Source organism: Gymnodraco acuticeps, unplaced genomic scaffold (genome assembly GCF_902827175.1).
Source record: "Gymnodraco acuticeps unplaced genomic scaffold, fGymAcu1.1, whole genome shotgun sequence".
In the NCBI taxonomy this organism is placed as follows: domain Eukaryota; kingdom Metazoa; phylum Chordata; class Actinopteri; order Perciformes; family Bathydraconidae; genus Gymnodraco; species Gymnodraco acuticeps.
In genome coordinates this window covers 2,697,111-2,710,897 of record NW_022990947.1, presented here as the reverse complement: position 1 = coordinate 2,710,897, position 13,787 = coordinate 2,697,111, and the positions used below count along the sequence as shown (strand labels likewise).

General features: G+C 40.3%; 2 protein-coding genes across 2 annotated transcripts in view; both read left to right on the top strand.

The window, feature by feature from the left end:
* grid2 (glutamate receptor, ionotropic, delta 2) overlaps positions 1-3,520 on the top strand; it is a 548,550-nt gene extending 545,030 nt beyond the window's left edge. Inside the window, 2 exon segments of the mRNA XM_034234858.1 lie at positions 393-425; positions 427-3,520. Coding sequence (XP_034090749.1) covers positions 393-425; positions 427-849 — 456 coding nt within the window. The 3' untranslated portion in view covers positions 850-3,520.
* Positions 3,521-7,119: 3,599 nt separating this feature from the next.
* atoh1a (atonal bHLH transcription factor 1a) lies at positions 7,120-9,286 on the top strand. Its single transcript, XM_034234994.1, has 2 exons — positions 7,120-7,507; positions 7,771-9,286. The coding sequence occupies exons 1-2, from the start codon at positions 7,237-7,239 to the stop codon at positions 8,574-8,576; spliced, it is 1,077 nt and encodes a 358-aa protein (XP_034090885.1). The 5' UTR covers positions 7,120-7,236; the 3' UTR covers positions 8,577-9,286.
* The last annotated feature ends 4,501 nt before the right edge of the window (positions 9,287-13,787 follow it).

The following is a 13,787-nucleotide window of genomic DNA, read 5'->3' as shown; positions in this document are numbered from 1 at the left end:
CCCAAACCTTTTCCATTACTTCTTTAAAAAAATACACCCTCTCTGCACGTACTCATGTTTCCTTCACTGTTCTCTCCATGTCCTTACTTTTTTTTTTGCACTATACCCTCACTCTTCCTCCACTCATTTTCACCCTCTCTCTCCCATTGCCTTCCTATCAAACTTTCCTTGAATAATCCCTCACATCCTCTTTCTTCTTTCTTTTCACTTCACCACTTCCCTCACCTTCATCTCCCACCCTTAAACACTAACCCTGGATCTTTCTCCTCAAACATCCCTTTTAAATCCTACGTTCCAATGTGTTCTTTCTAACTTCTCATTCCCTTCTTCCATTTACCATCACCACTTCCTCTTTTTCGTTCTACTACTCCCCTGCCCCTCCCCACCTGCAGGACGATAAGGAGATCGACCTGGAGCACCTACACCCGCCGGGTTAACAGCTTGTGCACCGATGATGAAAGCCCCCACAAGCAATTCTCCACCTCTTCCGTCGATTTAACGCCCCTTGACATGGATGCCCTGCCTGCAGCACGCCAGGCACTCGAGCAGATCAGCGACTTCCGCAACACCCACATCACCACTACCACCTTCATCCCAGAGCAGATCCAGACCCTCAGCCGCACCCTCTCTGCCAAAGCCGCTGCTGGATTTTCAACTGGTTTCGGTAGCGGTGGCGGCGTCCTCCAGGACCACCGGACTGGCGGGGTGGGCCCTTTTAGGCAGAGAGCCCCCAACGGTGGTTTCTTCCGGAGCCCTATTAAAACAATGTCCTCCATCCCCTACCAGTCCACAGGTCCAGGACCCAACTTTGGATATGGCAATGACCCCGACAGGGGCACCTCTATATGAGGAGTTTCTAAGGATATGGTTGGCTCAGGAGGAATAGGAGCAGAAGGAGGCGAGGTGGTTAGGGTAGGTCATGGGATGGTAGAACAAATGCATTATGGCTAAGCTAAAAAAAATCTGCTAGAGAGGTGTACATAGGAATCTTTATGTTTTTAGTTTCTGCTTGGGTGTTTCCAGGGGTGTCCAATTTTTATGTCGAGAAGACAAAAGAGGTGGAGGTCTATTTGGGCGTTCCTTATCCTCCTGCAAACATTCTGGTAAGGTGCAAAAAGGGAAGGGGGTGGGAAGGGTTGACTCTTTGCTTTGTTGTTGTTGTTCTTGTGATTGTTTGGGGGATTATTTTTAGGGATATGTGTGAAAGGGGATCTTTTTCTATTGCTTCTGTTTTACATTATGAGGACTGCCTCATGTAATGGAGATCTGCTGAAATGACCTGACTATTATGATCTAAATCCCCCTTGGAGAGTTTAGTTTACACTACTCCTACCACAGGAAACACGTATATTCCTGTGAGCTCCAGGGCTGCCATTGGTGGATGACTGGTGGTGTTGTTAGCCATTAAACAATTCTAAGCGGCTGTCACTACTAAGCAATTATTGAGTTGTTATTTTATGAAGGCGTTTATAACTATAATTTTGTCGGTAGCCCTGGGAATACATACAGCCGCCCCTTGCAGTTTTGAAAAGGCCTGATCTCCGTGAATATCGGAAGACTCCACTTCTCAACTTTTACTCTGCCTTTTCACTTTGTGGGAGTCCATACTGAGTTTTCTCTTCTCTTGCTTCACCGATACCTGGGGTTCTAAATGCGTCCAAGGTGGTGTCAATACGGTGGCCAGACTACACTGAGACGTTACAGTTGAACTCACACTGACCCCATCACGGAGCATCCATCTGAATACTGCTTAACCGCCATGACAGTGCAACAATATGACACTGAATCACCAGTTTGGTGCGTCGGTCTTTAACTATTTCTGCCATTTTGGTGCATCAGTCTGAAACTGTTTTCAACACTTTGATGCACATTGAAGACTCTTTGTCAACTCCACTGCACTGTACCAGTGCCCACAGACCTGTAAGTGATTGTATGTAGATCTGACCTTTTCTTGCACCTGTACTGTGCTCTCTGCTTTCAAAGTCAAGGTGAGATCCTCTTATCAAACTCTCAGAGGGATAATAAAAAGGGATGATACAAGAACAACTTAAAGAAGAAAAAACATAAAAGACAAGCCGAAAGACTTCCAAAAGCTTATGCTTATTATATGTCTTTTATTGAGTTTTGTTTTTGAAAAAAATAGATTTAATGCGTGGAATGTGTTTTGGTCAGGAAGTACAAAAAATAACATTGTTCTGAGCTGTCTACTTGTTTTTTTTCTCTCAGCAAACTTTGAAAAACTGCTAAATGAGTGCTGTAGTCTCTGGTTTTGCATTATTAAGTCATTCCAACTTTTACTTTTTCTTTGTTTTGCTTAAGTTAAGTGCTGCCATAGCCTGGGTGTTTAAAAGATAAAAGCTCATTATGTGAGGTCGTGTCATGTTGGAGATCATTAATCACTTTTTATCAGGTTCATGTGATGAAAGGGACTATCATTTGTGTTTTGGAGAAGCCATTGCAGCAGCATCTTCAGTACAGGCCTTATACGTATGTCAACTAGCTAGCTTTACCCTCACAGCTTCCAGTCAAAATATCACTAAAAACTGGAAACATTTTAGTGCAGCAATTCAGTCGTTGCGCTAAGGGTCATAGGAATGTCACAAAGAATCAATGCCCATCAGAACCCAGTGTCTGCCTTTTGTGAGATAAGTCAGAAATATACTTCTATTTCATATCTGTAATGTTAAGGGTACTGTTTATATAACTTGTTTTTTTTAAGTGCCAATTCATTCAAACCAGACCATTAAGGTGCATTTTGTGGCGGGGGAAGAAGAAAGGGACATTGAGATCATTAAAGGAATTTTTTGTGGATTTGGGGGTGGGGTGGTAAAATGGAACCAAATCTTTTTCACTAACACTGTATTAATAAATGATAATGTTAGTTGTTTAGAACCAGTTTTCAGTTTGTTATCTTTAAGAACTAAAACTGCAAAATGTTGTGCATAGAGAACTCAGTCGAGCCACAGTGTTTTGAAGCAAGCATTCTTAGGCATTATTTTTCTTAGGCTATTGAATGACAAATAGGACACAGACATTTCAAATGTTTTATTTAGTATAAATGAAAGAGATATTATAAAAATGTATATTTTACACGTTGATGCTATTTTTGTTTAACAAAAAGAAAAGAGTATATCATAATGAGCTATAGTATAGAGTTAAGCAGTCCCATTTGTTTCTACCTGTTCTGCCCATCATGGTCAACACAAACTATTTACTTTTATCATGTCATTCTGAGTTCATTTTTTATTTGCTGGCTAAATAACAAAAAGTGGCAAGTTGATTAAAAAGAAAGCATGCACAAACTTGCTCTTGCGCTATCTGTTAACATTTTTTATTTCATACATAGAACTACAGGATTTACTTGATAATTTTCAAAAATGTATGATGTACAGTATTTAATATAGGCCTATTTTGTTGTATGTGTTGCATATTATTCAAAAACTGAACAAACTGGGGCCTCTGTTACAAGTGGCAAAGCTTTCTGTGTATAATTTGTCTAATAAACAGGTTTTCTACAGAGGTATGGTATTTTCTTGTTTGTGGTAAGCAAGACAACGTTATACAGAAATATGGTGAATAAATCTACATCATGTCATTTATCAACACATTTGAATACCGGTAAAGATTATTTGTAATTTATCGCCTCACCTCTTGCATCCTCCAAAATCCAGAAAAGTGTCCTCACTATTTTGACTCCTCAAAGTAATGTTTTCCTTAATGCTAAATCGCTTTTGTCTTTTTCTCTGTTTGCTTCAAACGTCTACATTTTCTGAAAACAAGCATTCAAATATAGAGGCACCTCACTAAAGAGCAACTTTCCACCTTTCAAATAAGTGTGTAGTCAATGTGGATCAAAGATTCCAGACGACATAACATCTTCCCTTTCTAGATAAAGTGGCAAAGTTTGTCCTCTCCTCAGCTTTCTGATTCCAGCGCATGTGACTCGTCTACTCTCTTAGATATGGTAACCAACTCTGCACAAGTCACATCTTACCGGTAAGTTGATCCAGATAAGGTAGTCTTGCTTTTATCAAAAGGTTCAAAGGTGATTCTCCTTTATTCTCTCTTTTGACATTATTTTAATAATAAGCAATAAAAGGCAAGTTCTTTCTAAAATGGATTGATACATGTATGTCATTTAATTATTGCAAGTTGGTTGTAGTATCCTGCTTATAGCTTCAACATTAAACCTAATAGAATTCGGACAAAGGGTAAAAGTGAAATTACAAAAAACAACCATAACAATTTAAATGTTTGGGTTTTTTTGCGATATGCGATGATCTGATGCGTGGAATATATTTTAAGATCAAGATCAAGCATGAGCAAAGCCTTTGTGTCTTTCACTTCAAATGGCCCATCACTTCAAAGTCCTGTGTACTGCTGTTAACAGCTGGATAGACACACTGCTGCGGACCAATGCTGTCAAGTTCAGTGGAGCACTACATTGAAGTTCTCCAGTTTAACCAGTTGGTGCCACTATTTAGCCCTTCCCCCTTGTCTTAGACCTCAAGTCTCTGTTTATGCTTTTCCTCAAGATAAATGACAGATATTGAAAATGAATGGAAGGAATAAATGTAACAGATATTGATGGTGCTTATAATTTCACTTGACACATTATGTGATAACCAACTTGATATCGTGCAAGATATTGTCTTCTTATTGTACAAGGCAGAGAAAAATCAGAGTCAGCATAATTATCATTATCTGTAATTCTATGAAGAGTAAACCCAAAGTCCTCATGCTCTCCTTTTTTTTTGTTAAAAGTGTATGCATTCAACATGTTTGATAGGATATAAACAACTTGGACGTGGAATAAATGAATATTTTTACTAAAAAGATTGAATACAACACTGGACACATTCAAAACAAAATGTCCCGAATGCATAATTGTAATTAATTCACATAAAGGCCTTCAATTAGGCTACTATCTAAAATGTATGCACGTATGCAAATGATAATGCTAATTAGCATTATAAGATTGCTTTGTTGAGGAGATGTTAAGTTGAATTAATATTTGAGTCATGGTAACACATATTTCTTAAGTTGATTACAGGGCTTTAAGTAAAGTAAAAAAAAAACGTACAAAGTACTTTGTTACTTTTCAATAGTACTTTTTCAGGTATTTCTAGGAAAACGTAAAAGTATGTAGAAAGTTTCCTTAGGTGTGGCAAACTTTTGAGCTTCGAAATAAAAAAATATGTCCTAGCATTTCTACAAAAACAATACCATTTAGGCTAAGGCTAAGGGCTTCAGTTAAATGTTGAAATCTCTGTCCAGCTCCTCTGACTCCGGTCTCGTGCCCGTCGCGCCCCTGTCTCCCGGGAGATGGGAATGAGAAGCGGCAGCACGCAGACTCCTCTCGCGCATTGGAATGGGAGCCTCCCTCCCTTCTCCCTCGAGGAGCCCCCCAGGCGTGACCAATGGAACATAGAGTCTCCATTGTGGCTCCGACACTTTAATAATCGCCAGCTACAATATCCAACCTGTCGGTAGCTTCAGGAGCCCGGCCCGGCCCGTTGGATGGGGGCTTGTAGGTGGGAAGAGGGGGCGAACGCTCGGCGCCAGACCTCTAGCCCGCAAGACGTCCCCATGATGAATACATGAATAAAAAATACAAAAGATTGATGTCGGGTTATCTCTGGAATTATGGGATTTAGTCCCACAATTTCTAGCTCGTCTAAAGCAGCATTGTCTTTAAAGAATGAACCCCACATGTCTATCACAGCTTAGCAGTGTATGTCTTTGAATATAAATGTTTTTTTTTAAATGTAGTCTTATCCTGCTGCTATAACATTTTCGTGCATTGCATTTTGCAATTAGGCTACTTCATTTAATGTTGTGATAAGTTGGACTGGGCAGCAACAGGTACCATCCCTTGGTCATTGTGGCTCATACGCCATGTATCTCTATCCCTAAATCCACCGTGTCAATTAGGTGAAACTGCCCATTTCCACCCAGTAATTAGCACATTGTTTATTTTTAAGGTTAGTCTTAATGTTTGGGTCTCTGTAAACATGGTCCCTTTGATCAGTATTGGTTACTAAAACAGCTTCAATGTGTCCAGAGTTTTTCTTGCCAAGCTGGCTACGATATTCCCTTTTATCTTGTGTGCACCCCTTTTTTTGAATAATTAATAGTGAATATCGGAAATAATATGTGTCTCATCTAAACATCGTGTTTTGTCTGTGCGAGTATTTGCGTCTGTGCTGTGCGCGTGCGTGTACATCTCGCTGATTGCCGTTGCAACCGTGCGCTGCGCCACATACAGCTCAGTGTTGAGCGCGAGCCCCCTGCTCACGTTTCCATTGTGAAGCCCTTTTTACTGGCAGGGCGTTGCGAGAGCTGGATCAAACGGTTTTAGATCCGCGAAAAAATAAAAATGGAAACTGGAGATGATCTGAGAATGAATGAATTGACAGTGAGTGCGCGAGCCCCAAAGTTTTATCTGACTGTTGATCAAGCAATTTAGCCCAAGCTCTTTTTGGACAGGCTTTTCTCCCTCAACTTTGTTAGTTCCAACACATGAAATAACGTTATTCATTCAAATTGGACACATACTGAGATGAAGCATAATTATTTGAACTGATTAGGGGGCACATTTATTATGTTAGATTCCTTTGTCTCAACGAATATGTGATGCCTTCTTTGTTGACTCAAACTTTGGAGTTGGGGTTACAGTAAATATGGGATGCAAAATTAAATGCAGCCTTTACGCCAGACAGTGAAGAGAAACATGTTAGACAGTTAACGATAGTAAATTAACCCTTTTCAACCTCTCTCCTCACTCTTTTTCCTCCCCCTTACTCATGCACACGCAGGTAATAGGCTAATTATGTCCAAGCTGTGAATCTCGCGTCGCGTGGACCACGCTTCTTACCTAAAACCGTCACCGCATGCACGTGCGTCCTGTGGGAGGTTCCCCTTACCTCCCTCGCGTTAAACACTCCTTAATTGTAATGTTATCATAAACATTCCGGCTTCGGGGGCCATAATCACCTCTCTCGGGCCTTACCGAGACTTCTCATTGGACGTCAACACGCGACCAGCGCGAGGAGGGGGGCTCCCAGGCGCGTGCCGCTTTTTAAACGGACGCCGCGCCTTGAGACATCAGAGAAGGAGTCCCGCACGCGACAGTCATACTCACAAAGTGCGACAGGAAAGCAGTGGGTGCCTCCAAAAAACGTATATAGATTCAGTCGGGTAAACTTTTCCTACTTTTCGGGTTCGTTTAGAAACATGGATGTCCTAAGCGTGGAAGACTGGAACAGAGGCGCACAGGAGGTGGCAGCCATCCACGCGCGGCTGCAGAGCCTGAAACCTGCGGAGAGGATTGGGGAGCAGCAGCGCGAGGAGTCCCGCTATGAACCTGGACAGACGCTCGTAGACAGCGGGAGTGACCCACGCGCCTGGCTGGCTCCGGTGCAGCCCTCTGGCACCTGTGTGGCACACGCCACTTCACCCGACTACCTGCGGCACTCGCCCTGCCCCAGCACCGGCTCCTACCAAGGTGAGAAACATTGCTAATAGTGTCCATTTTGGACCACATTTCAAACATTTACATTACCTGCAATTCAACACCACATGCAACAGGCATCTGGGATTTGCAGTGGGTTATAGTTATGGGTCTCAAATAGGCAGAATTATAATTCATTTTCTTAACAGTCAGCTTGAATGTCGTTATTTCAACAACCATAGTCAAAAGGTTTTGTATTTATTATAAATTAATCAAACCGGACCAGTTCAGTACATTTTTGTTTCTTTATTTTTCAGAGAGTGGTTCCCCGGATTCCAGTCCTCCCAGTTGCAGGAGAACTGCGAAGAGCCCCTCCTCTTCTTCGCTCAAAGTCAGGGACTTGTGCGGTCTTCAAGGCACGGCCACCGGTTCCGATGACGAAACATCCACGACACAGAGAGCCCAGTCCAGCAGACCTCACAACGGAGTCCAGAAGCAGAGGCGCGTGGCCGCAAACGCACGCGAAAGGAGACGGATGCACGGGCTTAACTACGCGTTTGACGAGCTGCGCAGCGTCATACCGGCGTTTGACAACGACAAGAAGCTCTCAAAATATGAAACTTTACAGATGGCGCAGATTTACATCAACGCACTGGCGGATCTGCTCGAAGCTCCAGTCTCCTCAAAAAAAAGCAGTAACGACGTCTCAAACAACAGCAACAACTCGCCAAAGTGTGACGCTGTGCTTCCAGCCACCGGTAGTATTGACGGAGCGAAGGACAGGGCTTCCCCGTCCCCTACCACTTGTAGGACGGCAGCGGCTGTCCACATTAGCGGGATGCCTTTCCGCCCCACCTTCGACGACGAATCGTTCTCCGCTATTGAAGAAGCAATGCGTTCACCCTCTCCTCCTTCTTCCACCCGGGCAGCCAGTTCCCTTGCACCAGTCGGAGGTGGGAGGAAAGATTCTCCCAGAAGCGACGGAGAGTTTTCCCCGCACTCCCACTTCAGTGACTCGGATGAAATAGCGATGGAGCTCCACTCAAGTGAAGAAGATGACCTCTCAGAACTCAAGCTAACGCACCACCACCACCATCATCATCAACACACTGTTGCTTACTAAAAGAATAATAATAACACATAATATTATTAAAAACAACAGACTGTATTAGTCTCAACATAGGCCTACATCAAAAATAATGGCCGTAGTGTCAATAATACAGTCTTTATGTTGCTAACAAAATGCAGTTTTAACATGGAAGTTTTGGCTTTTTCAAAGAAAATCATGTTACATTTTTAACAATATCCTTATTCATTTTTGATCAATTTGTAACATAGTCTTAATCTAATTTTTGTTGTGTGAGATAGGCCTAATTCGGTTCTGCCAATAGCTGTCTAGCCCATAATTTCCAGTTTCCATGGAGACGTGGCTGGAAGACCCCTCTGCCATGTATCGCTCAGCACAGCCATGGGCATTTCCCACGTCACTCCGACTGAAAGCTGTATTCCACGAATCATGACTCAATGGATTATAATTTACAAAAAATAACATTTTGTAGCTTAAATATGATTTTGATATTTTATGTTTGTATTTGTTAATTTTTAAGTATAATGTATTTCCTTTTGCAACTTTAAAAGTTTATAATGTGCACTTTAAAAATATACAAGCCGGAGGCTTGATAAATGCGAGTTTTGTTTTCAAACCATGAACAATATTTTTGTTTTGTTTGCTACTTTAGTAGCATACTGCCAATTCCATACAAATAGCCTATTTAATGTAGCCATCAATGCTGCCTTCTTTTGTATTTTCAGATCAACCTGTGTGTCTTTTGCTTTCACTGGATGAGATTAATTGACATGTATTTATTGCTGATATTTTGTTTTTTATTTGCTTTTTATAACTCCATAGTTACAGGAAGAGCTATAATTTTGCCATTTACTATGTTATTTTGATTTTGGAAATAAAAAAGCAAACGAAAACATGTTTCTCTCTGTGTGTTGTTTCCACGAACCTCCTAATCACAACTATAACTCTATTATCAACTATTGATTTTAAAATACATTTATATTTTTATAGGCCTATCTCCATTTAATTTTCACCAAGATAAAAGAAATACAAAAATAAGACAGTTATAATATTTAATATCATAGTATGAGTATTATTGGTTGAAGGGAATGTTTGTAAATTCAATATTGACTATATTAGAGCTTGTTAGAAACCGAACCGGTTACATATATTACATTGACCAATAATAATAATAATAATAAGGTACATTTTATAATTAGAGAAATACAAACTATATGTAAACACAAACGGCTCAGAAAAAAAATAAGAGACTACTGCAAAATAATCAGTTTCTCTGGTTTTACTGTATGTGTTTGAGTAAAATGATTGTTATTTTTATTTTATTCTATAATATACTGACAATATGTGTGTTGGAATTCAACAGACACTGGAATGGAATGGCTGCCATATACACATTTGGATATATTTGTATATATATACACACATATATATACACACACATACATATATTGCCTAACGAAATCTGCATCGAAGCTGCCTTAGACTAACCTTTAAGTATGTATTTAGCCTTAGGCGCAGTAGCCTAACAAGTTAGAGTTTAGCAGATAATGAAGAACACATAAAAGTTTACTGTTGAATGACCAAAGCTATTGATGGGCTACTTTAAACCACACACGTAGGCCTTTCCATTTAATTAAGGAAACTTTTAACACTTCGGCCCTACGTAATTTATCGTAAACTGTCGGCGACCTGAAACGTGTGCAACACGCGCTCGCTCGCCATATGTTGCAGGTGCACGCGCCCCCTGGCCCACAGTCCTGTGTTTCAAACTGAAATGTTTATGGCAATTTTAACGCAGACACACTGAATTACATTATAGCACAGCGTTGTTTCCCTGCAACAATTTTGTGAAAAGCCATGTCTTCCAATTGGTGAATAGGTAATGGGGAGCGTGCATTAATTTCGGGCTATTGTTGGCAGGCTCGTGGGCCGAGGTGTTGGATGGCCTCAATGAAGCACGCGCTGTCAGCTGGTGAGCGCTCGCGGGTCCCCACCGTGTCCCGGAGGACCTTACTCGAGAGGGAACACACTTTCTCAACTAAAGACAGGCCTGTGCGCGCCTTTAACACGCACACATTCACACACACACACACACACACACACACTTTTTCTTTCCTTCCTTTCTATCTCCCTGTCAACTCAAACGCTCACTGGCAACCTGTCCTGCTGCGCAAGCCGAAGTTGTTTCTTTTCCAACTTATTTGCGACTAATCTAAAGTGTGTCCAAAGCCTTGTTGACGCAGGGGCGCGATACAAAAACGGGGGGGAAAAGCAACTTCGAAATTATTAATGAAACTGCCTGAAGTAGCTGTTTGCTACCTGTCACTGTTCTGTCTCCCCACTGTGTTCAGCCAATCACAGCTCCTGCCCCTTTGCTCGCCTCCTGAAGGCAGGGAATAAAGGGAAATATAATGAGGATGCCGTGTTAAATAATTAACTGAATTTATGCAGGTATAACTTTATCCGAGTATGATCAGACAGCCATCTGCCGCAAGTTCGTGTTGCCGTGAAAGCATATCTAGTTTCAGTAAACACTTTAAAGGAATAGCCTATGGAGAACCATGACAGCTCAAATACAAGGGAGAGCATGACGATTTCGAAAGTTTTATAGTCGTTTAGGATCTCAACGAAAACGTTTGTTTGTATTTATTTAAATAAGACATGTGTGCACTATCATGCAAATATAGGTAACATGGAGCTTTGCTGAGAATGATAATGTTTAGGGTGATGACTTTAGTAACCGTTTTTTGGTTAAAGTGATTATATAACAAACAGCTCACTTTGCATTAAGGACATGCACCAAAAAATATGTTCTTGTTTTGTTTTTCCTTTGGTCTACAGTATGTGGAATAATAATCACCACTAACATGCTTTGTTTCGTTAATCAATGGTGTTTACTAAAGAAGGTGGAAGTTAAAAACAGTTTCAACAGGTGGGATGCTGGTCAGGCTGAGGTTTCAGGGTCATTAATTATTTACGCAGTATACGGACGTTATGGAAAATAACAACAGAGAGAGGGGTTAGGGGGAACCTAAGACGCACTGACGCGTGCGGATGCTTTTGTGGGTAAAATAATATACATCGAAAAGGAAAATCTACAAAACTCACCATAATTACCTGTCTGGAGGACTAAGCGTTTCCTAAGGAATTTCTCTTGATGCCAATTGTTGTAGAAAATAAAATAGTGCATCAATTCATCTAAATGTAATTCACACAATATACTAACAAAGTAAAGCCATACTAAAACTATGTGCTATGGAAAGGTGTGACAATCTTATATAGTGCCCTCAAATGCTTCAAGCCTCTGTAGTCATGCTCATTTCAATAAATACATTTAGAATATGTGAATTCCACAGCTTCCTTTTTTAATGAAAAGAAAGGCACTTGCATTTTGTATGAGATATGGGGAGGCGAGCTGTGTGCTGTCCAAAAAGCCACGGGTCTCTCAGGGGACCCAGAACAAAAGGCAGAACTGGGCATAGTCTCCATCTGCTGTCCCAAGGAGAGAGAGCGGGAGAGGGTGGCGAGTGAGGACACCATGGGTAGATAGAGACAGAATAATAAGTGAGAGGGAGGGAAAAGAGAGTAGAGACGGCAGCAACAGGAACATGCTGGGGAGTTTTGGAGATTTAAGGGTAAAGACGGATAGAGATTAGAGAATGTTCAGATATGTTTCAGTTAGGTTCAGTTCAGCCAACAGTAAGATGGTCTAAATGCTAAGAACCATGACAACCACCTTTGTTTAATCTTACCTTTAAATTAGCCTGCAGCCCTCACCTCTCATTAGCCACCACAGCCCTGTATTATCATGTACTGTAGCGTAACCTAGTGATCACACACACACACACACACACACACACACACACACACACACACACACACACACACACACACACACACACACACTGCAGCTGTGACTCAATGAGCACCTGTTGCATTGCATGCTCCAATTCAGTGATTCTTTTAATTGTTAATGAGTTTCCTTGGTAATACTTTGACTCAGTCAAACAAATTGTAGCATTTATATTTGAAAAGTTATCTCTTGTTAAAATGAAATCACTGGATAAGAAATGCTCATATTTATGTATAATAAATGTCAGCATATTTACATTAGTTATTCAGTTGTGATCTAAATTATAGGTTTAGAGTTATTGTGTTTGCAGATAGGGTTAAGAGTAAATCAACAATTAAAAGACCATCAACATAAGTGGAGACACTAAGTAAGGAAAGAAAGTTGTAAAGCAACATGAAGCAAACAGCAGAACTGTTTCATAAGATCTTAAAGGCAGTCAGCATCTCTGCAAGAAAAGTAGATCATCAGCCCATAAACAAACAACTTAGGCAGACACAATCAGATACATCATTTCATGCAAATCGAGCAATCTCTCTATAGTGAGAACATAAGATCTTAGTTCTCTAAAGCAGCGCCCAGGCAATCATCTTTAACTGACCCTTTAGTTGAGGAGTTAAACCAGGACACATACGAGGTGAACATTTAAACTGTGCCCGCAACTTGAGCATTGTGAACACTTTTAAAGGTATTATAAATGTACATAGACTGATAATACCTTTTTTCTTCAAGAATTTCAAAGAGACATAACAGTTACACTAAAATAATGAGTTAATCATTATAATAACTCTAAACCTAACGTTTATGTTTAAGCACTTTGAATCGCCATATATGCTGAAAAGTGCTATATAAATAAAATTGTCTTGCCTTGCCTAATCATTCTTTTCTAACACTGTAATTGCTCAAGAGTTTACCTTTCTTAAAAGAAAAACATGCACACTGACTTCTTAAAAAAACACCTTAGTAAAGGAACTTGTTTAACTTTAGTGAGGAGGACTAGATTGGTATTGGTTGTTCAACTTAAAGAACAACTAAATAATTTCTAACAACCAAATATTCTCAATTGAAATATAATATGCGTTGCAATTTATAATTTTTCAGTTTTATTTCCTTAAACTTCAATGGGAGTTGTTTAAACCATGCAAAACAATTGCTTTAAAAAGACCAAGTGCTTTAAACATCTATTACACATTAATGGAAAAAAAGGTTAATTTCTCCTTAGATAATCCCATATAAAAGTAGACATACAAAAATGAACTAGTGACACAATTCAATGTTTGCTTATTTGCCTTTTATTTGTTCTAGTGTAATGAAAAACTGATGTTGCTCATCATGCACAAGTGTTTGCAGTTTTTGAGGCAAAGTGTAAAGCATATGACAGCCCAAAGAAAAAGCAC